We start from the raw sequence: 26,789 nt of genomic DNA on the forward strand, positions 1-26,789 counted from the left end.
AGAAACCAATATAAAACCAAGAAGAACAACACTTACACTGCACTCTTTTAAACACTTGATTTAATGAAAACTAGAGAACAAATGAGGCGGCTCAAATGATTAACTTTGGATTATAAAAACTGTGGAACAATTGGGTAAAATCAAAGATTAAGGAAGATGGTGACAAAAAGAGCCGATATGAAATTGAATTGTGAAAAGAGAGAAATTGATGAGGGAGAAAATTAGGGTAACGTGAGAGAAATTATGGAATTGTTTTGTTTTTATTGTTTTTTTTAATAAAAATAAATTAAAACCACAACTAAATAAAATAAAATTTAACAAAATTTTAACTTATCATATTTCCTTTAAAATTGGATCCAAAAATCAAAATAAAATTTCACTTTGCACACAAAGGATTCAAACATAATACCAAAGTAAATTGAACATCTAACCACCAAATCACTAGGCTCATTGTTGTTTATCAAACGCAAAAGAAAACATAAAAATCTATCAGCAACCAACGACTCACTTGCAAACTTTAATTCTTCTAGCCCAAACTTCAGAGTGTTACATATCCTAAGCTCATCGGAGATATTTTTTTATGCTTATTGTCTTGTTGGTTTCATGGGAAGATTGAATGTAATTGATATAGTATGTTAGCAAGTCTCAATTTCTTATAAATTAAGGAGAATTGTATAAATGGGCTAGGGCAAAAAAATAAGACTCGTTTAAAAAACGGATCAGGCTTCGAATAAGGCATTTTTTGCTCGAGTCCAGCCTGGCCCGAATTCACAAAATGATAAATGAAAAAAAAACTGCTATTTTTTTTTGTTGTTTTAATGTTATTTTCTTGTTGTTTTCTCCCTATTTTGCTACCATTTCACTATTATGTTACTGCTATTTTGTTCTTATTGTTTGAATATTGTATAACGCTTATTTTATTATTAATTTTGTTATTATTTTAGAGACATTTGTTTGTTAAGTTTCATCTATCTTAGTGTTATTTAAGTATGTAACACCCCGAAAATTTTTACAGTAAGATATTATCCTTTATATAGTAAAATAAGGAAATAAAGTGACAAGAAGAGGAAATTTGAGTTATGTCATTGGGAAGTATATTATAACATATTAATTCAAGAAAGGACTAAATTGTAAAAGTGAGAAAAGTTTTGCTTCCCAAGAGTAAATACTTAAAATTTAAGGGGTTGAAGTGTAAATATGAAAAAGTTGAAGGACCAATAGTGCAAATATTTTAAGGTGGAATGATCTAGAAACCAAGGAAAATTGATAAATTAGGACCAAATTGAATAGGTGAAGAATTATGAGGGACTAAATTGTAATTTTACCAAATTAAATGATGACTCAAGAATGGAATTTTAAAAGATCACAAAGGGCAAAATGGTCAATTGGAAGAGAGAGAAATTTAGAAAGCAACGATGATGTTTGACATATTTTAGATTAAATAAATAAATAAATATTAGTTTATTAATATTTTAATTTAATTTTTAAATGATATTTTATTATTTTATTAATTATTTTATTTAGTATATATAAGGAAAGAAAGATGAAGAATCATCATCATTTTCCCATGCGCCCAAACGTATGAAGAGAAAAGAAAGAAAGAAACTTTCTTTTCTTTACAATTTGATCCTTTCATAAAAAATCTATCATTTTTACTTAGAAATCAAAAGAATTTGTAGCCATCAAGAGAGAAAGATGACAAGAAGACTATGGGGAGCTAGAATATCAAGTTAAATTCAAGAAATAGAAGTTGGAGGAGAGAGAAAATCAAGTTAAAGATTGGAAATAATAAGACAAGGTAAGAACATCAAGATTTCCATGTATTTTTAAGTTTGATATTATTGAAAAAGCATGGAAATGAAGCTAAAGTAGAGTTTTCTTATATATGGTTCTATGTTCTTGATATATTAGTGAGAGAAATAAGAGAAAGTGGTGGGAAATATTGTAGATAAAGGAAATAAGGGTGTTATAAACTTAATAATTAACATTTTGCACTAAAACAGTTTTGGGTAGCAGCAGTAGTCTAATTTTCAAAAATCACCAAAAATTATAGAAATCGAATTAGAGAATGAATAAAATATTAAATTAAATCTTATTAAGTCTAGTTTCTTATAGAAGAAACCGTGTAAGCAATGAAATTGTGAATCATGAGATATAACAAATTTTGTGAGACAAGGTCAGAATGATTTCGGGTTCCCCTGTTCTGACTTTGAAAAATCATAAAAAATTAGATAAAAATAATTAGGTCATTAAAGTTATATGTTTAAAATCTTGAATGAGTCTATTTTCAATAGAAACAAACGAGAACATCATCCCAATCCCGTACAATCAGATAATTAATTTTTAGTAAAGAAGGGTCGGAACTATCAGACAGCAGAATAAGGGTGATTTAAAGAATAAACTGTACTTATTGGCTAAACCAAAAATTCTGAAAATTTTATGATAAGAATATACTCAAGTCTAGTTTCATTTAAAATTAGCGGATCTTAATTTCGAGTTGTGTAGCTCAAGATATAAATAATTTAGTGACTATAACACAAATGGACAGTTTTGAATATACATTTATGTAAAAAGTGAAATTATTGATAATTTTACTTGTAGCATGTTATATAAATTAAGGAAGTGGAATGGAGAAGTCTAGTTTCATTTAAAATTAGCGGATCTTAATTTCGAGTTGTGTAGCTCAAGATATAAATAATTTAGTGACTATAACACAAATGGACAGTTTTGAATATACATTTATGTAAAAAGTGAAATTATTGATAATTTTACTTGTAGCATGTTATATAAATTAAGGAAGTGGAATGGAGAGGAGGAGGAGGAAAATATGTATGAATATCCAGCTAGCATGGCTAATTTGTATGTTTTATGCTTAGGAACTAAATTGAATAAAAGTAAAACTTTATGGGTAATTTTGTAAAAATGTTAGAAATAACCAATTTGCATGAAATGGATTATTTTATTATTTAAAATTAAAAAATTGAATGAAATTATTAATTTAGCTCAAGATCGGGAAAAAACATGTTTTAAGGATTAAATTGAAAAGTGTTGAAATTATGGAAAATTCTGATATTTTATAGAATTCATAGGTTGTTATCAATTTGTATGAGAATAAAAACTGAAAATAAGGATTAAATTGCAAGAATTTTATTTTTTTAGCCTAAGGATGAAATCGTCATTAATTAAAAGTTTAGGGGTAAAATAGTAATTTTGTTTAGAGCATTAATTGAATGTATTAGAACATGAAATAAATGAAAACGACGATCAAATTTATTTATAAAGATCCGGATGACTCGAATACGAGACTTGAATGTGGAAAAGAAAAGATATCGGATTAATAAAATTATAAACATGAACAAGCAACGAGGTAAGTTAGTGTAACTTGAATTGTATTTTTAAATGCATGAAATATCGATATAATGAATTACTTGATTTATGTTTATGAAGAAATGGCAAGAGACTGATATTTGTCATGACATGTAAATATGTGATTATATTTGATACGTTGATACAAGGAAATTAAGTAAATTGAGATGAGTAATAAATTCAATTACAACATATCGAGAAAAATAAGTAAGCTAAGGGACAATATGTTTGATTTTAATTGGTTCCAAATATGAACTTCAAATGAAATGAAATATCTGATAAATAAATTAGTAACTTCGGTAATGCTCCGTAACTCTATTCCAATGATGGATTCGGGTTAGGGGCATTACAAAGTAGACATATTTTTTAAAATTTAATTTCAATTTGTCGGGAAATATTTATTTGAATGAATGTTTTTAGTTTTTTTAATGTATTATATAATATTTAAAAATTATATAAAAAAAATTAATATGGGTAGGCCAGACTGAACTCGAATTTTAAGATTTTTATCCGGACCAAACTTGAACAAACTTTTAGACCCGACCAGACCCGACCTATAATTACAACCTTACTTTCTCCCTAAACTCTGGTATCAGAAAAAAAAAATTCGAAATTTAAGATATGTATTTAATATTATCGTATGTAGGAACCCCTCAAAATTATAATGATTTGAAGATTTGTCACCCAAAATACTCCCTTCATGAAACCAAGTTGTTATATCATGTTGGTGTAGAGTTGAGGAGCGCGGTTAATAGGCTCCGCATGAGAGGCACATACTTGCTATTGGAGGGTCATAGTATGATCAGATCTTTTTCTTATGTTAGTCGTTCTGAGACACCATTTAAGTAGGTGGAAGTGTAATTATATTTATAATGAATTAAATAAGTACAGGGAGGACATGGATTTAAGGGGTCAAAGAACTGTCCGGGAAACAAGCATTGCATGCTTTCATTGCAAAACACAAGGGAAATGATGGTGTTTAGCCCTATCCTACGCTCCAATTATGCAGAAACTCATGCTCTCCACTTTATTAAAGTTATTTCCATAAAAGCTTGCTTTTTTAAGGTCAGACTGATGAGATGCTCTAAAATCCAAGTTACCTTACCATTTGACCCCACCACCTTCTCCACCTAAAATCCTCCATTACCCACTTTAAAAACCAACATCAAAATGCAGTATAAAACCAGCTTCAAACACCCCAATTTTTACCCTCACAAAATGGCTGCTTCAGCTCCTATTGCAATTGGCACTAGGGGTACTGTAGGATCACTCCTCAAGAAGGAAATCGAGTACTTCACCAAGTTTGAGCTAGAAGGACGAGGTGGGTCATGGAAACCCCATGCCCATATGGTGGATATGGATTGCAGAACTGGCCATTCAAGGCCTGGTTTCTGGTTCTTGATTACTGGTTGGAAAAGGAAGAAACGAAAAGGCAACACTGGGTTCTTGCCAAGCATGTGTTCTGCAATAGAAGTTGCCGAAAAGGAACAGTTTAACAGGATCCCTGGTTTCAATTACAGGATCCTTCAAAATGATGTCCACAACTTTCATGTTTAGTCCATCTTGTTGGACGGGTCAGCCTTTGGGTTTCTCGCTGTCCTAAGCTGGTTCAAGCCTAGAGCTTCAACAAATATTGTTAATAATCTGTTATTTAGTTGAGCTTCTGGATTTTTAGCTTTTGAAATTTTAAGAATTTAAACTTGGTTTTTTATTATGTTTCTTGTCTCTTGATGCTTTTTTATTACATCTTTCATGAAAATATTGTTACCTATCGTGCAAATCTATCCAGGTCTTAATGAATGATGTCTACAATGTCCTGTGGTCTTTAAGAGCATCCCCTATCAAAATGGCATTTAATTTCATCGACAACAGTACACTCAAAGTCAACTGAAATGGCTACGAATACAATAAAACACCAATTGCTATTCAAACCATTACGGCCTGAAAGCAAATAGCTGACTGATTCATTGCACAAACATCATCATAATGACTTTGTAGATTGATAGTTTTGGTCCCGATTTTTAGCTGCTCCGGTTATGCGATTGTTCCAAAATTCGACGTTGCCGAACCGAGCTACGGCATCTACAATTCACGCTCTCACTCACATTTCTTCTCGCGCGGATTTATCGTGCAAGCGACCGCTTCTTTGTGAATCTTCATAATTGTTTTCAGTGTCTTTTGGCCTGGCAAGGAACTCGATGGCTGTCACGACATCAGCAATCAACGGCCGACTCTCGGCTTCCTCCTGAAGGCACATTGCTGCAACTGCAAGAGCTTGACAAAGACCTTTTATAGGGTAATTCCCTTTGAGCAGGGGATCCACCATTAATTCGAACTTCTGCCTGTCTTTGAACAATGGCTCGGCCTACCAGATTTACAATAATATTAGATTAAGTGCCAAGTTTGAATCAAAGAAATCAATGGAGCTTTGTTACATGAGCATACCCAAGCAACCAGGTTCTGTTCTTCGGTCGGTCTTTCGAGATCAATAGCTCTCCTCCCCGAGATTATCTCCAGAAACACCACACCGAAACTGTAAACATCAGATTTCACGGTCAGCTTCCCTGTCATCGCATATTCCGGAGCACAATAACCATAGGTCCCCATCACCCTTGTTGAAACATGTTCCTTCCCTTCTGTTGGTCCTAACTTTGCAAGTCCAAAATCAGACAGCTTCGGATTAAAGTTGGCATCTAGTAAGATGTTGGACGCTTTAAAATCGCGGAAAATTATCGGTGGATCGGCAAAGTCATGTAGGTACTCTAGTCCTTTGGCTGCTCCTACAGCTATCTTCATCCTTGTGTTCCAGTCCAATGGCTGCTGGCCAGGAGGTAAATCTGAATAAACAGATAACATAATCAGAATACACACAGTTTTACAGACAAGAACAATATTGGGTGCTTAATCATGTATAACATACCAAGAAGATGATCCAAGGAACCATTAGGCATATATTCATAAACTAAAATCCTTTGATCCCCATCAGCACAATATCCTATCAGATTGACAAGGTTGGGATGTTGAACCAGGCTTAACATTAGAACCTCTGAGAAGAATTCTCTGCTTCCTTGCAATCCATTCCTATCAAGTTGCTTCACCGCAACAACCTAAATGAAAATTATCAAAAAAAAAAAAAAAGAGCTTAAATTTAGTACATCATTTTTTTTAAAAAAAATGCATGCTAAATGTAGTCACCAACAACAGTTTCATTCATATATATACTTGATCAATGGATTCTATGTATCCTTGGTAAACCCGGCCGAATCCGCCTTCGCCTATCAGACAATCAGGATTGAAGTTATCTGTTGCAACAACTAGTTCTCGAAATGTGAAGATACGAGCCGAAACTTTAGCTTTCCTGATTTTCTGAATTTCTTCATCTAGCTTCTGCTTGCCTCCATCTGCACATTCATTAACATAGCAACATTCAGGTATGAACATCCGGTATGGTTATATTCAAGGGATACTATATAAATACATATATATGTATGTAACATGAACAAGATTCCTATTGCAGAACGTTATAAAAGAATGAAAACTATGAAAAACATAACATGGTAGGTACAAAAATATGTACCTGTTTTGAGAGACAAAGTATGCATGAAAGACCTCAATGATTTGCCATTGTTGTTGTCATTACCACCGACGCCGACGGTTTTCTTCTTACAGGCAACATTGCGGTGATGCGCATCCGACCTACAACAAGACAACCAGCTCATGTCTTTTTTTTTTCTTTTTATCTTCTTTGATTTACCCTTTGTTAGAATTCTTGCCAAAGACCAAAAACAACCTTGCAAGAATTCTATGAAAACCCTATGCTCCAAAAAAAATTAAAGGAAAACAGGAAAAAGGGTAGTTTGATTTTTGATCCAAGCAAACAAATATAGAAGAAACTGAATTTTTGCTTTGTTCATATATAGCAAATGGCCAAGTATATATATATATTTAAAAATTTAATTCTATTTATCACCGATTTATCAACTTGGTTAGTAAATATATCAGTTTCAGTTAGCTAAATTTAGTTGTTTTAATTTAAGTCGTGGATAAAGATCAGTCCCAACAAGAAAAATAAAGGGAAAAATTAGTTAAAATTGCTTTAATAGGTTGGTCGAAAGAAAGTGTAGGATTTTAATTCCATTTAACACTTTTTAAAATTTTCCAACAAATATTCCATTCCATAATTTTGGTTATTTAATACAATAAAAAGAGAAAAAAAAACTATGCTATAAATAGGAAGATGAATTTGAGAATTATCCATTTACTATAAAATATTTTAATTTTCTTGCACTGATATTCCAGTTTTTTTTATCCTAATTTACACTAGTTTTGAGAAAAAAAATAGTGTTCATTTTATTCCCAGTAGAATTCAGCTGTAAGATTTTAATTTTTTTTTAAATTTGAAATGCCTATAATTTCTTTAAAAAATTGAGTTTCAGAGTATATATTTATAAATATTAAAATTTAAGATTTAACAAATTATTTTTTTTTGTTCTTACAAAAATTAAAAGTAATTTTATGGTACTTCACTAGACACTTTGAACTATGGTATAATTATAAAGTGATTATTGAATTTTAAAAAGTTTTAAAAGATTTCTTAAAATATCAATATCGTCTCAATCAAGTTTTTTCATCGATCTATCTATTTATAATATAATGTATTAAATGTCAGTTCAAATATAATACGGAGTGTATTTAAAATATATTGATCGAATTATAAATATGTGTGTACCTATTGTATAGAAACTTAGATATGATGTATAGAGCGAAATTAGGAATTTCATCTTAGGGGACTAAGATAAATTTTAAAAATTTTGGGAGGAAAGTTAAAAATTGTGTAAAATGACTTATTAAAATATTAATTTTAGTTGGGCCAAAATTTTAATTTTTATTTAATTAAGGGTTAATCTTTAAATAGGCCTAAAATTTAAATATGTAATTGTATTATTTAACCAAGGGACCTAAGGTCTTGTGTGCCTACATTACTCACCCCGCTCATGTGTAAAAAACAATCCTTTTAAATTTTAACAATTTTTTTTTTATATTTTGTATTCTAGTTATTTATGCAATATATAGATGGTAATTGAGCAAGAGTGTATGTTACCAAATCCACCAACAGTCCACAATTTTGACATACTCTACTCCACCACTTGTCCAACTACGCTACGGATGTGTAAAAATGTAACCTTGAAAACCACTACTATCAAGTGTTTTTTTTTTGTGCATTTAAAATTCAATCTTTATAAAACATATAATAGGTATAATAGGAGAATATTCAAATTTTTCTATCTAGTCAGCAGTAAACAAAGCCACCGAGAAAGTTCGTTTTAGAAAAGATATCGTGGATGGAGACAAGGTGATAATTGTTGATTCCCCTACTGCTAGATTAGATACGAATAGAGGATCGTTCAAGGATACATTAATTGGTAAAAAAGGAGGGGAGAACAAAGATTCAAGCACCCTCAATAATGACGATGACTTCGAACTGCTTGATGGAGATATCATCACAGGCAAAGAGGATGGTATGCCATTGATTCAATTTTCTAATCATATTCATTATATCCTAAGGAAAAGCATGGTTTTATCAGTTATCGTCAAGTTATTGGGAAGGAAGATAAGGTCTAATATGCTTTCTAGCAAACTATTTTCCCTTCGGAAACCTTCTCAACCTCTGAAATTGATGGATGTAGAGAATAATTATTTCTTAGTGAAGTTTCGACCAATAGAAGACTATACTAAAGCTTTGACTAAGGGTTTGTAGGTGATCTTTGGACAATATTTGACGATACAACCATGGGCACAAAATTTTTCAATAATACAACCGTATCCACATAATGTTGTTGCTTGGATACGCTTTCTGAGTCTCCCAAGATATATCTATAAGAAGAAATTGGTTAAAGTCATTGGTGAGAAGATTGGTCCAGTCGTTCGACTAAATGATAATATAGATAATAGTTTTTTAGTTCAGTTCAACAAGCTAACAGTGTTTTCAGACCTCAATAAGCCTCTTATTTCCAAGATCAAAATTGATGATAGAGTTCAATAGATTGAATACGAGTCTTTTCCTAATGTTTGATTTTTCTATGGTTTGTATAGGCATAATAAGAAGCATATACTGTCATGAAGGTTGCAATTGATCAACAAGAAAATTCTTAAAATGTCTCTGTACTAACTCCTTCTTGTCCCAATCTAGATTATTAGGCAACTCAAGAGAAGTATGGGCCGTGGATGCTTTTTGAGCGCCAAAAATGGAAAGATGAATGGAATTCTAAAACAGTGAAAGGAGTGTGGCAATCGATGAACCAACATGCGTCTAGGTTCAATGTATTGCGTGATTTACAAGATGATGAAGATGAAATCTTGGAAAATCATATTCCAAATCCCACGAATCATGGTAGTGGTCAACAAAATGGGATTGTTAATTATGGCAGTTCTCTTGTTGAAAAGGAATCTCTTTCTAAACAGATTGAGGAAAAATTGAAAGTTATCCATGTTAAAACCCAAAGTCAGATTTCATTAAGTAATATGATAACTTCTACACCATCCAGTTCAGATTCGGTTAAGGCATGCCAATCAATTAACAATTCTATTGGGCCGAAAACCTTGACCAAAAATGAAAAAAAAAAGGACATTATATGGCATCTGCATCATTAGGCTCATCCAACAAGGATTTTGCCACTGTCTTAAATTCGGGCCAAGAAAATAAAAGCCCCCAAAGCTTAGTCCTCACTTTAGAGTGTAATGAATTTAATAATGAGCCTAAGATTAATATGGTCATTTCCAAAGTGTCGACAGAGTCTATCTCGAAGTCCAAAAGTTAGTAGAAAGGAATATGGGAATTTCTCTTGAACCCAAGCATCATTTTGTTGTTTCTTTCTAGGAAAATAGTGATCTGAACATTCCAAAAGACATGAATTTGTCTAAAAGGAACCAGTTATTGGCATGGAATCTAATTTACTAAGACATGGGCAGATGAGAAGTGTTAATTGAAGACTGAAAAAGCCACCCAATATTTTGAAGAACAAGGGCAGTAAATTTAAGGTTCATGAGCTCTCTAAAGTTCCTATTTCCAAGGGTATGAATTGTATTACTAATAGTTTAAAGTCAAATTTGATTGTTAAGAATCTTATGGATTCAATGAAAGTGGAGGGTATTGAAGCTACCTTTGCTGATTGTAAGCCTTTCTCGATACTCCCTTGTAACTATCTTTTATGATTTTTTCCAAATTTATTTGTTTAGAATTGCTAAGGTGTGTTAGCCCTAGATTTTTTTGTGTGGTTAGAGATTATTTTCAAGATTATTCTGGAAACCAGAGTTAATGAGTTAAAAATTGATGGATTATTTCGAAATTAGGATTCAATTACTCTCACAAAACTGAATCTATGGGTTTTTTGGAGTAATATGGCTTTGTTGGAATAATTTCGTGAAGTTAGACATTCTTCTCAATTATCCCCAATTTATTCATTGCTGGATTGATGGGCAAAGTGTTCATAAAAGTGTTGTTGCTACTTTTATTTACAGTAGTCCCAACAGAAGTAAACAGAAGTTTTTGTGGCAAGGTTTAACTCATGTAGCTGCTCAAATTCATTTACCTTGGATTTTAGTGAGAGATTTTAATTTTTACATCTCACATGATGAGAAGAGAGGAGGACAACCAGTTATTTGAGAATATTCACTCTTTATGGATTTTTTGGCAAATAACAAATTAAGGGATCTTGGGTTTAAAGGGCCTATGTTTACATGGCAGAATAGGAGAATTTTTGAGAGAATTGATAGAGTTGTTGGAAATATGGAGAGGGAACGAAATTTTTTAAAAGCTTTGTTTTACCATCTCTCGAAACTAAAGTTCGATCATAGACCTTTTTTTTATTTGTCTAGGCAATACGAGTAAAAAGAAGGTACATCGACTATTCCCCTTCTTAACAGCATAGAAAAAACATCATGCTTTTAATTCTTTTATTGTAACACCCCAAACCCAGCCTAGACGTCAAGACCAAGTTTGAAGAATTACATTGATGATACTAGAAACCCACATTTATAGTTGCAGATAAAACAAAAGGAAATTATTCAATACGTCATAAAAATCATATAAATCAACCAATCATTAAACCATCATAAAACATCGTACTACTGAAGAGTACTGAAATTTATTAATAGTATAATTAAAGAGTGATAAAGTGATTAACTGAGCTTCCACAACGTCGATCGATCAAGTCTGTGACCCACCTGAAATTCAGTCAACACAAAGTGAGTTGTGAACCCAGTGCATAATAGTAATAGATTTAGCTAAAGCACAATTACAAGAATAGTTATCGGACCGCATGTTCCAATCAGAATTAGAAGACATTCAGTACCAATTTACTGTATCAGTTTTATAACAAAATAATTCTAGTTCAGATACAGAATAGATTAGTAACAGATGCAATTATTCCTAACCCCATCCTATGTACACCATCTCCAACCATCCCAACACACCGTTTAGGGTATTAAATACCTATTCGGCTCTACACACCACTTAGTGTCAGTACGACACTTTTCAAAATATTTGTAGTTTAGCTGCCAGATCAATGTGAATAATGTCGATTTCACATATGAGTAATGGCCAAGCCATCGAATCTGAACAAATCACTTCCTTCTTTACATAACTTCCTACCTAATGCAGTTGCAGATTATATATATCAAAATGTACACACAGTTATTCAAATTCAATAAACATTTGTATAATCAAAATCTCAATATCAAATTATCAGGTAACATTCATACGGTCTAATTTGGATCATACATATTTACTACGGGTAGCCTATATTTGCTTTAACAACACTTACATGCTTGTGTGCCAAGCCATGTGTCACACACAAGCAAGCACACACCTGTGTGGTCTCCCCGTGTGATCCTAAATCACAAACAGTAAGGCACACGGCCTGGACACGTGCTTGTGTCTTTGGCCTGTGTGGTCTCTAAATCACAAACAGTTAGTCACATAGCCTGGACACACGTCAATGTCTCTGGCCCGTGTGGTCTTTAAATCACAAATAATGAGTCACACAGCCTGGACACACGCCCGTGTCCTTGGAACATGTAAACCCTACACAAGCATGCCCACACACGGTCAGGGCACACGCCCATGTCCTCTACCCATGTAGCTTGAATTGGGTAAACAATGTGTTATATGGCCTACCACATGGCCATGTGGTTTCGATGACTATGTTTTTTTATATCCGAAATTCATAAAATTTGAGGTTTTCGGTACGCACCTGAAACGATTTCGAAGTAATAATAATGTAGAGGATTTTCGAAGCCTAAAACGACCATCTAATAACTCAAGCAACCAAATTTATCAACAACAATGCACAATTATACTCAAAATACCTATGTTGAAAGTTTCAGCACGAACTTTCAATGAAACCAATATTTACGGAAGATCCAGATACGTTTCATTTCCACCAAGATGCATAGCATAAGGGCTACTATGCACCTCTTGTAGAATCGATGACATCAAATCCTTGTCATTAGGCACACAAATCCAACCCTTGAAACATTAGACATTATTGTTGTTCAAACTAAAATCTGAAACTTCATTCGAATTAATCTGTTGCAATCACTGAGCCAATGACTCATCGCTCAACTATTTACTTCTAATTTGCTCAACCCATGTCGGTTTAACATGCAGTTCGGCTAATAGTCCCCCGTCCTCAGATAAATTCAGAAAAGAAAACATAATTCTTAGGTCAGTTATTGCTCTACGGCTCAGAGTATCGGCTACTATATTAGCCTTACCAGGATGATACTCTATCATATAGTTATAATCCTTAAGTAGCTCAATGCACCAATGCTGCCTAAGATTTAACTCTTTTTGAGTTAACAAACACTTGAGGCTCTTGTGATCAATGTAAATGATACGCCTTTCACCATACAAATAATGCCGCCAAATTTTTAGAGTAAACACGACTGCAGCCAGCTCAAGATTATGCGTAGGGTAGTTGCCCTCGTGTGTCTTAAGCTTTCGCAATGTGTAAGCTACCACTTTACTGCCGTCCATTAAAACACATCCTAGACTAACATGCAATGCATCACTAAAAACAACAAACTCTAAACCCGACTCTGGTTGAACTAGAACAAGAGCTTGCAACAAGATAGACTTGAGCTTTTCAAAAATAGACTGCTGATATTTGGACTACAAAAAAAAAGTATTCTTACGCAGTAGCTTCGTCAGAGGTGATGCAATCAAAGAGAATACCTCGACAAACCTTTGATAGTAACCCACTAAGCCCAGGAAACTCCGAAGCTCAGGCACATTTCTTAGTTGTTTCCACTTCACTATAGATTTTTCTTTCTTGGAATCAACCCAGATCCTTTCAGCAGTTACAACATACCCCTGAAAAGAAACCTCCTACAACTAGAATTCACATTTACTAAACTTAACATATAATTGTTTTTCTCGCAGTATTTGGAGAATAATATGAAGATGTTTATCATGTTCAGACTCAGTCTTAGAATAAATCAATATGTCATCGATAAGAACTATCACAAACTGATTCAAATATGATTGGAACATCTGATTTATTAAATCCATAAATGTCGTCGGGGCATTTGTTAACCAAAAAGGCATCACTAGAAACTCGTACTATCCATAACGAGTCCTACAGGTGGTCTTGTACACATCAGTCTCTTTAACCTTGAGCTGATGGTAGCCAGAACAGAGATCAATCTTAGAGAAAATAGATGCCCCACATAATTGGTCAAATAAGTCGTTAATCCTTGGTAGCGGATACTTATTATTGATTGTCAATTTTTTCAACTGACGGTAATCGATACTCATCCTCATCGATCCATCTTTTTTCTTAACAAACAATATCGATGCCTCCCACAGAGACACACTCGGTCGGATTAACCTTTTGTCGAGAAGTTTTTAGAGCTGAGCTTTCAGTTTTGCCAGCTCCTTCGGTGCCATGCAGTAGAGTAAAATGGACACCGGAGCAGTGCTCGATAATAAAGTGATGCTGAACTCAACCTCTCTATCTGAAGGTATTCTAAGCAATTCTTTAAGAAAAATATCCAGAAAGACTCTTACAGTACGAATGCCTCCTACAGAAAGCTTTGGAGGAATAGAGTTGATGCGCCGTTGAGAGCACCAAAAATATCATATTCCCTGTAAAATAGTAAAAATAACAGTAAAGGGGAAGTAGGGTCGAATCTTCAGGGACCGGATTGTACGAATGCTCGTTTCTTGAAATCCTGGACAATTTCTTGGCTAAGGAAACATACGTTCCTGAAAAATAAAAAATAGAATTAAGAATTTGGAAAAATAAAAATAAAATTAAAAGTGAATTGAAAATGCAAAATTAAATAAATTGCAGAAATTAAAATGAGGAATATAAAAAATAAATAGAGTTGGGAAAAGAGAAAGTTTCTTATGTGGCGAGATTCCAGCCTCTGGTTGTCTTGTTCCGCCTTGGGTTCAATCCTTGGCTTTTCAGTAACCTTTCTCGGGCAAGATAATCCAGTTATAGTGGAACAGGATGCCTACAACCACCAACTCCAAAGATTTAGACTTAAGATTTGGTGGAACCTGAATCTAGCCAATAATCGCTTTTGTGGAACTATCTTCTACTGTATCACCACTTCTCAACGGTGAATTCCACACTGTTTTGTCTCTTGAATTCGCCAACCTCTGACGCAGAAAGCCAACAAACCAACTGTGTAACCTTCCCAAAACGTACAAAGCAACCGTTCCGTAGACAAGTTGAAAAGATCACTTATTAAGGGACATGGACGGAATCTTCAACCCCGTAATGCGGAGAAGCGATGAATACCCTGTTGAGAAGGTTAAGCGCAGATTCTAAGCCTCATGAACCTTTTTGAGGAATTTTGACAACCTTCAACTAGATTGGTTTAGTGGCTCATGATTTTTGGGAAAGAAATAAATAAAATAGATATGGGATTTTTATTGAAGAAAAGATGGAGAGAACAAAAGACAGAGTTTTTGGGAGAGAGAGTGATTACAGAAAAAGAGATGATCAATATATGCCACTCCATCCCCTATTTATAGTACTAGAAAACCTAGTCTATTCCTAATTAAATTCTAAAAGATAAATACAAATAATTAAAGATAATTAAAGATAAATGAAAATAAATCCTAAAATTAAATCGAAATAAAAATCCTTAATAAATCCTAATATAATTGAAATTAAAATAAAGTCTTGTGCTATAAAATCTCTTTTTTTTGCATTTTTGTCGTTGAGTCTTCCATACTTGCATTTTTGGCACCACTTCTCTATTTCTTTGCATGTTGGCCCATTATATCTTCAAATTCATACTTTTTGCCTTTAAATTTCCTCTTGCCTCCAATTTAGCCCCTAAAAGATAAAAGACCACAAAATAATCCAAATTAGTAGGATCATACTCAAAATAATCATGCAATTAGCAAATAAAATATGTCGTTCTAGAGTATTATCAAGAGCTGGATACGTAAGCAACGTATGCCTCACACTCTTTTCAGACTAGCTTATTAGCTACAAGGGCAGACATTACATTGAAAAGATAATCTCGATACTCACTAACCATGACAACCTCGACATTCTCATCTATCCTCAGAATAACTCTTTTAGATGAATAATCTAGACTGACCCGATACTTTACGAGCGAATCTATTCCCAGAATCAGATCAAATTCATCAAAAGACAACTCTATTAGGTCCACTAGGAATACCATACTCTAAATCTCTAAGGGTATTCGTCTAAATACCATGTCAACCCGTACCGACTAACCCAAAGGATTAATTATAGAAAACTCTCTAGCAATATTCTCAACAGTTAAACCCAAATTTGTAAAAATTGTACTAGCTATATATGACTAAGTAGACCCAATGTCAATAAGAGCAAAATACAAAACAGAATAAATAAATAATATACCTGTTATGTCATCAGCATCATCACTATCCTCTCGGTGACTCGTTGTATAAACCAGTGCAGGCTATCGCGCCTCAATCTGACTCTCACATTTACCTGATCTACCAACACCACGACCCCTAGGTGGTTGCTGAACCACTCTCAGAGGCTGAACAGAACCCTAAGTTGTAGTCTATGCCCCAACTGGTACTTGATGTAGTTGACGGGGACAATCCCTAACCTGATGCTCCATCGACCCACAACAGAAGCATGCTTCTAATCTTCTCTAGCACTCGCCCAGATGGCGCTTCCTACAATCACTATAAGGTTGAATCTTGCTCATTGCAGCTGATGCATTGGTCTCGGAGGCCTGTCAAACCTCACTCATTTTTTAAAGCGGTGTGCAGAACTAAAGGGACCCGAATCTCTCTTAGCCTTACTCTGATCTCTCTCACAGTCGCGCCTCTCGTGCTCAAAGCGCTTTACCTCTTCCACGATCTTAGCCTTCTCAACTAAGGTTGCAGAAAACTACTTCATCTGAGGAACTATCAGAACTCGCAGATCATAACGTAATCATTCCTCAAATCTCACACACTTATCATCGTCAGACTCTACTAGAGCTTGTACATAACTGCTTAGCATTAAAAACTCGGCTTTATACTTGGCCATAGATCGATCGCCTTGAACCAGGCTCATAAACTCGCGTTGGCAAGCCTCCACATAACTCGCCCCCACATATTTTCTCTGGAAGGCGTTCTTGAAATACTCTCAGTCAACTTGTTCAAGCTGAGCACCTTGCTCAACTGTCAGCCACTACTAGTAGGCTTCGTCCTAGAGCAGGGACACAACACCTCAATTTCTAAGTGAGAGCGAAGTCAATACCGGTCATGATACGTTCGGTAGCCTTCAACTAATATTCAAAAATAGTAGGGGCAACTCTAATGACATTCCTAAACAACTTAGCACCATTTGACCGGAGTCGCTCAGTAATTGACCCTCGGCCTCCAAATCCAGAATAGGTCTCAGTAACTCTTTCCAGCAGCCGAATCATAGCCTGAGATAGCATATCATCCCTGGTCGTCAGAGTCTAGGACCCTGTCTCAGTAAGAGTACCAACTATCTTACTGGTCTCTAGCTTGAGCATGCTACCCATATAGGATGACTTTGCTCGAGCTCTTCAGCGCCCACGATGCCCACGTGACCCATATCCATGACTACTATGCAAACTCATAATATCAGTTTATCTACAATGTCAGTGCACAAATCAGTTCGAGCCTTAAGAGCTCCTAACAGCACATATCAGAGTATTTAACCAAATAGTAGCTTAACCACTATAGTATCTTTACTAGTCGCAACAACGGTGCAGAAATACTTATAGGTTCGGCACCGGAGGCTCAGTGATTTACAAAAATTGGTTTTCAGAATAATTCAGATATCTTATTTTCATTTAACTACCCTTTGTAACATACATTGTGAGCCCAAAATACAATTCGAGTGTTGACTAACCTGGATCTGATACCACTAAATGTTACATCCAAAACTCGGCTTAGACGTCAAGACCAAGTCAGAAAAGTTACATTAACGATACTAGAAATCCACATTTATAGTCGCAGATAAAACATAAAGAAATTATTCAACACGTCATAGAAATCATAGAAATTAACTAATTATTCAACTATAATAAAACATCGTACTACTAAAGAGTATTGAAATTTACTAATAGTATAATTAAATGGTGATAAAGTAATTGACCGAGTTTCCAGAATGCCAACCCAATCAAATCTGTGACCCATCTGAAATTCAGTCAACACAAAATGAATTGTGAACCTAGTGCATAATAGTAATAGATTTAGCGAAAGCACAATTACAATAATAGTTATCAAATATTAGGTTTCAATCAGAATTAGAAGACATTCAGTACTGATTTATCTTATCAGTTTTATAACAGAATAATTCCAGTTCAAATACAGAACAAATTAGTAACAGATGTAGTTATTCCTACCCCTATCCGTTGCACACCATCTCCTACCATCCCAACATACCGTTTAAGGTATTGAATGCTCATCTAGCCCTACACACCACTTAGTTTCGATATGACACTTTTCAAAATATTTTCAGCTTAGCTGCCAGATCAATAGGTGAATAACGTCGATTTCACCTATGAGTAGTGGTCTAGCCACCGAATCAGAATAAATCACTTCCTTCTTTACATGACTTCCCACTCAATGCAGTTGCAGATTACAGATGTCAAAATATACACATAGTTATTCAGATTCAGTAAACATTTGTATAATCAAAATCTCAATTTCAAATTATTAGATAGTATTCATACGGTCTAATTCGGATCACACATATACATTACAGATGGCCTACATTTGCGTTAACAAAGCTTACGTCCCCAAAGATTAATTCCAAAACTGACCTACATGCCCGTGTGGTCTACCCGTGTGATCCTAAATCATAGATAGTGAGGCACATGGCCTGGATATACGCCCGTGTCTTTGGTCCATGTGGTCTCTAAATTACAAACAATGAGTCCCACGACCTAGACACATGCCCATGTCTTTGGCCCATGTGAACCCTACACTAGCATGCCCACACATGATCAATGCACACGCCCGTGTCCCCTACTCGTATTGCTCAAATTAGGTAAATAATGTGTTACACGGCCTACCATATGGCCGTGTGGCATCGAATGCCATGTTTTTTTACGTCGAAAACTCATAAAATTTGAGGTTTTCAATATGCACCTAAAACGATTTTGAAGCAGTAACAACGTAGAAGAGTTTTGAAGCCTAAAACGACCATCCAATAACTCAATCAACCAACTTTATCAACAACAATGCAGAATTATACTCAAAATACCTATGTCGAAAGTTTCGACATAAACTTTTAACAAAATCAATACTTACCGAAGATCAATGATAATTACTCAAATTGATGTGATGAGGTTTACTACTTTTAATATCTCTACCTAACAGGGAAACCAAACGATTGACTGTCAGATATTCACACAATAAACTCGAAACAACCAATTCAGAGTATGCTACGAATAACAAAAGGAAAAAACCCAGGAAAGAAACGAATTGACAATGAAACTTACTTAATAACCTTTCAATTGAGAAAACTTACAACGTAACTTCAACTAGTCTCGTATTTCATATGACAGTGATTAAAATAAAGAAGAAAAAAAAAGGACCAAAAAAGAAAAGAAATTAAATAAAAAAAGAATAAGGAAGGAAAAATGGAAGAAGAATAACTAACGTTAATTATTAATTAAATTCCACTCATATTCCTAGCATTTAGCACAAATGTTCCCTATCGCATACTCCGAGACTCAAACACAGGACCAAACAGAATATAAAGGCTTAACTAGTGAACTAGCAGGCTCATTCTTGACACAGGTTTACACTGAATTAAACTTAAATATGTCATTCAAGGATAGAGGATATCTTAAATTAAAATGACAAAATTCTTAAAGATACAACTTAAACTCCTAACCGCAATTACGTAAACAGAGCACAAAACCACATATACAGAGGCTCAATTATGACTGAATCCAATAGTTTAACATCCAAATTTTTAGGGTGTTACATTTATCAATAGAAAATAGGATCCCACTCTTCCTATTACAGACTCAATTAATTCACTTGCTTTGAACTTGAAGAGATGGAATAAGGAGATTTATAATACTATTCATACAATGACGCATATAATCTCCCGAACATTTAAAGGCGTCCAAAATGCTCTTGATAAAAAAAATGGTCAAATTCTCTTTTTGATCTTGAACCAGACCTCCGGCCTAAATTTGAGCTCATTTTAGATGATGATGAGCTTTTTTGGAGGCAAAAATCTCAAGTGGATTTGTTATCCCTAGGAGATAGGAACACGAAATACTTTCATAGTAAAGCTTTGTTGAGACGTAAGATGAATCATATTTTGACTCTGAAAATCGATGATAGGTCTTGGTGCTATGGTGAGTATTGCTTACAAGATGTGCCTCTTACTTTTTTCAAAGACCTATATTCTTTTGATACATGCTACGAGGTACTTTTCCTTTAACAGGTAAATTTTCTAAATTGAATTCTTCTATTCTTGATTATCTTGTTATGGAAGTTTCTAACAGGGAAATCCAAAAAGTTCTTTTTGATATGAGACCATTTAAAGCTCCGGGACCAGATGGCTTATATGTTATTTTTTCCCAAAACCAATGGCATGTGGTTGAGCATTTGGTTTGCGAATAGGTGAGATATATTTTTTCAGGTTGACTCATAGATCGCAGTATTAGCAAGATACTTTTGATTTTGATCCCAAAAAGCCAAAGTCCAGAAACTATTAATCAGTTTCGTCTAATCAACATTTGTAATGTTCTCTATAAGTTGGTGATGAAACTAATTGTCAATCGATTCAAACCTATCTTTCTTAAGTTGATTGCGGCTAATCAAGTCAATTTTACATCTGGACGAAATAAATGGATAATATCCTTATAGCTTAAGAAATTATTCATTCTATGCAAATCAAGAAAGGGAAGAAGTGTTGGATGGTTATCAAAGTTGATATAGAGAGAGCTTATGATAGACTACAATGGGAGCTTATAGAAGATACCCTCTCAGATGCAGGTATTCCTTCTCAGATATCTCAAATTATTATGGAATGTATTTGTAACACCCTTAACCCGTCTCTGTCGCCGGATTAGTATTACAGAGTATTACAGTACAATTAAAATCATTTAACTTTAAACATAAACAGTTATTCAAGTTAAATACAAATATTCAAATACACATTTTATTTATAGCATAAAGGCATTTACGGGCTTTAAACCAAGCCTACGAGGCCCTAAAAATAGTTTGGGAACATTTAGGGACTAATTTGAAACAAAATAGAAAATTTTAGAAATAGGGATCACACGGCCGTGTGGTCAGTCCGTGTGGCCAACCGTTTACAATTCAAAGTATAGGATACACATCTATGTCCCAACCCATGTGTCCGCCCGTGTGGTATTCGAAAGAGGGTTACACCACCATGTCGTAGATGGTGTGTATATTTGAAGTATGGCCGCACAACCATGTTGCCAGGCCGTGTAACCCTCTAAGACTGTGTAAACAATCTTGCACTTAAAATTTAAATGACACAAAGCCGTGTGATGAGACCACGTGTAGCACACCGCATGTGGCACACGGCTGTGTGACAACCCGTGTCTCAGGACGTATAAACCTAAAATTGCTTCTAAAACAAGACAAATTTCTCACTTTACTTGGGTACCAAACCAAGTTTAAAACCGACCCTTATGTACTATCAAAAACACCTTCAAACAAGATTAAAACATGTCAAAAACACATAACCTATGTGCCTAACCAATGTGCCCTCATTGACATCACAATTCAATCATCAAATAAATTTGCATTCAACCTTAACAAATTCATACGTTCCATCTATTTAAACATTAAGAACTATATACATTATCATCACAACTTCAAACCATATATCAACCTAAGTATTAATTCAACATGTCCTATAATACACTATCAAAAGAACCAACTTATAAAACATATATCTATTTTATATATTCAAGCATTTGCAACCTAATACAAAACATGTCCAAACATTCACAATAAAGCATCCTATATACATCCCACAAATAACCACCAACAAAGACTTCAAAATCTACTGATGATAGTTGATGATATGTGTGAGCTCCGATGGTCCGATCAACACGCTCCAAAAGTTCAAAATCTACAAAAAATAATAACAAAGTAAGTATATGAATTACTTAGTAAGTTTCCACAATTTAACATATTAACTTACCAAACTCATTTAAATGTTATTTTGCATATAGAAAATAAATCTCAACCTTATACAACACAATCCAACAAATTTCATGTCAGTAACATTTAAATGTATGGATAATCAAAATTCGTAACTCACTTATTTAATTTAAACAGTTTCGTATCAATTAATCTTTGTTCTTCCAATGGATCTTTGTGAAAGCATTCAAATACATGAGTCTAGAAATAGACAATGCTCATAATAGCTAACCAAATACAGATTAAATATGTTACGTTACCCGTCCGAGCTAAACCAATGACAACACAGATAAACTAACCTGGCCAGAGATAGGTATACATGTAAATCGACAATGGATTACCAGTCCAGGCTAAATATGATTCACATGTATATCTAAGCCTGCAACACATGCAGGAGCTTGTTCCAAAACAAAAAATCAATCAGAAATCTCACTTATGAAACTTTTACTCGATCCATCGATATCATTTCAGGAATTCAAAATATTTCATATAAACCAATTTTATTTCAACAGTTTCAAATTATGTAATTATATCAATAACAACATTTAATAATGAATTATAAAGAAAATAATCTTAAGAATTTACTGACTTGCGATAACTTACAATGGTCGAAGACGATTACTCAACGACCTTCTCTTTTTCACGATTAACAACCGATCCACTCGTTTCTTGATCTAAACAAAATAACTTAATTTAATTAATTAATTCAAATTCCATACAATACTTAAACTCAAAAAGTTCATCCTACAATTATAATTTTACACATTTACCCTCAATAATTCAACTTTATTTTATTTCATCCATACTGCAAATTTTAATCAATTAACATGCTTAAGCCAAAATCCTAACTAACTGAATTTCTTATAACTCTATAACAGCCCATAAAATTCTCAATTTCACCCTAAATCCAAGAAATTTTACTAATTTAACAATTAAGTCCTTAATCATCAAAAGCATTTAAAATTGTTTCACAAAATAATATCATTTAACTATCAAGCTTGCAAAACCATCAGAAAACTTCAAAAATCTCATAAACTCAACAATTTCACATGTCAAAACATTTAACAATTTCACGAATTTACGCTCGGGTTAGTTGGACCAAGTTGCAACGATCTCAAAAACATAAAATTTACCAAAAATGGATATGAAAATCACTTACATGCAAGCCCTCCAAGTGACTGAATATTCAAATTAAAAACATGCTTGTTTCCTTCTTTAATTTTCGACAAGCTAACAAAGAATATGATAATTTCTTTCTTTTCTTCATTTTTTAATATTTTATTATTTATTTACTTATTTACAATTATTAATTAATATCTATTTTAACCATTTCAAGCCCACAACCGTCCATTAACTATTTCATGGTATAATTACCATTTAAGGCCATAAATTCAAATTACTTTAACCATTTAATACTTTTAACTAATAACCACTAATTTTCACAATATTTACGCTTTAGTCCTTTTAACTTAATTACTAACTAAATGCTAAAATTTCTTAATCAAACTCTAATACGACATTATAGATTTCCTATAAATATTAATTAACCAATAAAAAACAAACTTACTTTTTAAAATTGTGATCCTGAAACCACTGAAAAATGGGATGTTACAGCATTTCTTTAGGTTCTATGCAAATTTTGAGGAATGATGCTTTATCGGATGAGTTCCAACCCTCAAGAGGTATCAGGCAGAGGTGTCATTAATCTCTATATTTATTTTTTCTATGTATGGAAAAATTAGGACAATATATTGAAAAATTGGTTGGAGAGGGGGTTTGGAAAGGAATCTTTTTATCAAAAGGATGCCCTAAAGTTTTGTATTTATTTTTTACGGATGATTTGTTTCAGTTTATTGAAACTGATATAGAAAAAGCAAAAGTTGTTAAAGATAGATTGAAAACTTTTGGGCTTTCTCAAGTCACAAAATTAATGCCCAAAAAACCAATATTTTCTATTCAAAGAATACTCTAGCTAATATTGCCTCACAAATCTTCATGGTTCTAGGATTTAATGAAGTTCCTGACCTTGGTGTTTATCTTGGCATGCCACTCTTTCACAATCGTGTCACTACTAGTACCTTTAAGTTTGTCCTTGATAAGGTCCGTAGAAGACTTGATAGTTGGGGTGCTAAACTTCTTTCAATGGCGAGTCATGTTACTTTGGTGCAATATGTTATTATGCCAATCCCTAATTACTTTATGCAAACAACTTTAGTTCCCAGCAGTACATGTATGGAGATTGAAAAGATCACAAGGGGTTTTATTTGGGAAAGTTCTTCCTTAAGATCTAAACCAACATTAGTGCGATAGGATGACTGCTGCCAACCTCAGGCTAATGGAGGACTGGGTCTTCGACGTTTAAGGCAGCAAAATGAGTCTTTCCTCTTAAAGTTAGGGTTTAATTTCATTACTAACAAGGATGCTTTATGGGTTCAAGTGATGAGAGTTAAATACAAAATTCACAAGGTATGTCCAATGGTAATTACGTGAAATAAAAGCTCCTTTGTATAGAAGTCCATTGCCAAAGTTTGGCCACTTTTACGAGATAGCTTCTATTGGTCCATAGGAGATGAGAATTCAGTCAAATTTTGGGTTGATGATTGGATCCCTAAGGTAGGTCCTTTGATACTACTTGACTTGAATAACATGGCTCGAGACAATAATCTCATCCTCAAAGATTTGGTTACAAATGATGGTGAATGGAATTTGGGGTATATTAGAAACCATTTAGACGAATCTTTATTTGATAAAATAGTTAGTGTTCCACCTCATAGTGCACTCGCTGGATCGAATTCATTAGTATCTAAATGGTTTACAAATAGAGAATTAACTACTAAAATATCCTCTACTTTCTTATCTCATGAATCCTATGATATTCTGGACAATAAATGAGAACTTGCTTGGTCTTATAATAGTCTGTGACATGTTCGACAATTTTTATGGCTAGTTTTAAAATTGTGGCTCCTCTCAAACGTGGAAAAATGCAGACTCAGACGCAGACTGGAGGATGACTCCAGTTGCTAATTTTGTGGATCTGCAGAAGAAAATATTCTTCATATACTTCATGATTGTCCCAAAGCTTAGGAAGTATGGAAGCAATTCATTCCAAATTCAATTTACTCCAGGTTCTTATCTCTGTCACTTTTATCTTGGGTGACTGTCAATCTTTCTAATGAACTGAATTTACAACTCAAATATGTTAATTGGAACACCTTGTTAAGTATACTGTGTTGGGTTGTATGGAAACAAAGGAATTCTTTTGTTTTGGGAAATGTTCCTCATAATTTTGGTATGCTTGTAGGATCCGCTTGGAGTTGCGTTGTGAATGTGAAAGCTAATAAAAAACCAACGGTCAAGGTTAAAAACTGAATCACACCAAGCACCTGGCAGCCACCAATAGTTGGTTGCGTCAAAATGAACATATATGGTACAAAGAAACCTCATACCAGACTTGCCTTATCAATTAGGATTGCTAGAGATAGCCATGGTAGATGGATATTTGTCTACAGTCGCAATACTGGGAAATGTAATGTTGAACAAGTAGAACTTTAGGAAATCTACGATGGACTTAAACTAATTTGATCTAAAGGGTGGAAATAGGTTATCTTAGAATGTGATTGTTTAACTGTAGTTCAAGCAATAAATGGTGACTATAAAGGCATATTGAACGAGGCACTGATATGTAGAATAAAAGAGCTTTACGCTCGAGCATGGGTGGTTCGCATTGAGCATATTTATAAGGAATCTAATAGACTGACTAATGCCTTAGTTGGTATGATATTTGACTATCAATTGGGTCTCAATGAGTTTGCTTCTTCTCCCCAACAAATTGATACTTTCGTTCTGAATAATTTGCAATATGATATTGATGTAATTATTGTTCTATAATGTGCTACTCTTCTTTTTCTTACAAAAAAAAACCACTACTACCTTTATAACTATTAGATACATCTATCCTCACTTTGACCCGTTTAAGGAAATACATAATACACAATTTTATTACATTATATAGATAAAATAATATTATCTTTTTAATAGTTATATAAGAAATTAGAAGAATTTAGGGTTTATTTTATGATGTAGTTTTATATTTTTATCCTTTTAACAACTATATATATAAAGATAAAAACGTAATTTCATATATGGGGCAAGACAAGCAATTATCAAAATCGCCCCAAACCCATCTTATAAAAAACAACTCATCCCCACCCCATCTCCACTATTCAAAAAAGAAAAGAAAAAAAATCACTCCATTTGAAGTTGGGTGATTTGAATTCCATTAAGTAATTCGAGTTTTGTCATCTTTACTTATATATATGCCTTACATCAAATCTGAACGGATATTTAACACTTAAATTAATTGTTAGATTGATAGAAGGATTTTATTAGTATAATGTTAATATTTTGAGGACTCCGTTAGAATATTTTGAAACCTACAAACCAATTTAGAATATGAACAGTAATATAGGACTTTTGATGAGGAAAAAAAAGAAATTAAAAAGAATAAAGTAACATAAAATATTTAAATTACTCAAAAGAAAATAAAAAACTATACAATTTAAACTATTTTTTATTTTATTTTATGATAGTAACATAATAACAATAATATAACAAATCGATAATGTTAATCACTATATAATAATTTTTAAAAATTTAATAACTAAAATGGAATTTGAAACAAACTTAAGTGATTAAACTTAGATTTATCAAAAAATATTTGTTAAACCCTTGCAAA

General features: G+C 33.6%; 2 protein-coding genes across 2 annotated transcripts; one reads left to right on the top strand and one right to left on the bottom strand.

Annotated features, from left to right (window-relative positions):
* Window positions 1–4,433: 4,433 nt before the first annotated feature.
* LOC107961984 (uncharacterized) lies at window positions 4,434–5,080 on the top strand. Its single transcript, XM_016898181.2, has one exon. It carries the CDS (start codon window positions 4,537–4,539, stop codon window positions 4,921–4,923), a length of 387 nt encoding a protein of 128 aa, XP_016753670.1. The 5' UTR covers window positions 4,434–4,536; the 3' UTR covers window positions 4,924–5,080.
* A 125-nt stretch (window positions 5,081–5,205) lies between these two features.
* On the bottom strand, window positions 5,206–7,249 carry LOC107961983 (probable serine/threonine-protein kinase PBL23). Its single transcript, XM_016898180.2, has 5 exons — window positions 6,944–7,249; window positions 6,589–6,767; window positions 6,287–6,473; window positions 5,812–6,203; window positions 5,206–5,731 (listed from the first exon to the last, which is right to left on the bottom strand). The coding sequence occupies exons 1-5, from the start codon at window positions 7,083–7,085 to the stop codon at window positions 5,468–5,470; spliced, it is 1,164 nt and encodes a 387-aa protein (XP_016753669.1). The 5' UTR covers window positions 7,086–7,249; the 3' UTR covers window positions 5,206–5,467.
* Between the last annotated feature and the right edge of the window lie 19,540 nt (window positions 7,250–26,789).

The sequence above is a fragment of the Gossypium hirsutum genome, chromosome A06 (assembly GCF_007990345.1).
Source record: "Gossypium hirsutum isolate 1008001.06 chromosome A06, Gossypium_hirsutum_v2.1, whole genome shotgun sequence".
In the NCBI taxonomy this organism is placed as follows: Eukaryota; Viridiplantae; Streptophyta; class Magnoliopsida; order Malvales; family Malvaceae; genus Gossypium; species Gossypium hirsutum.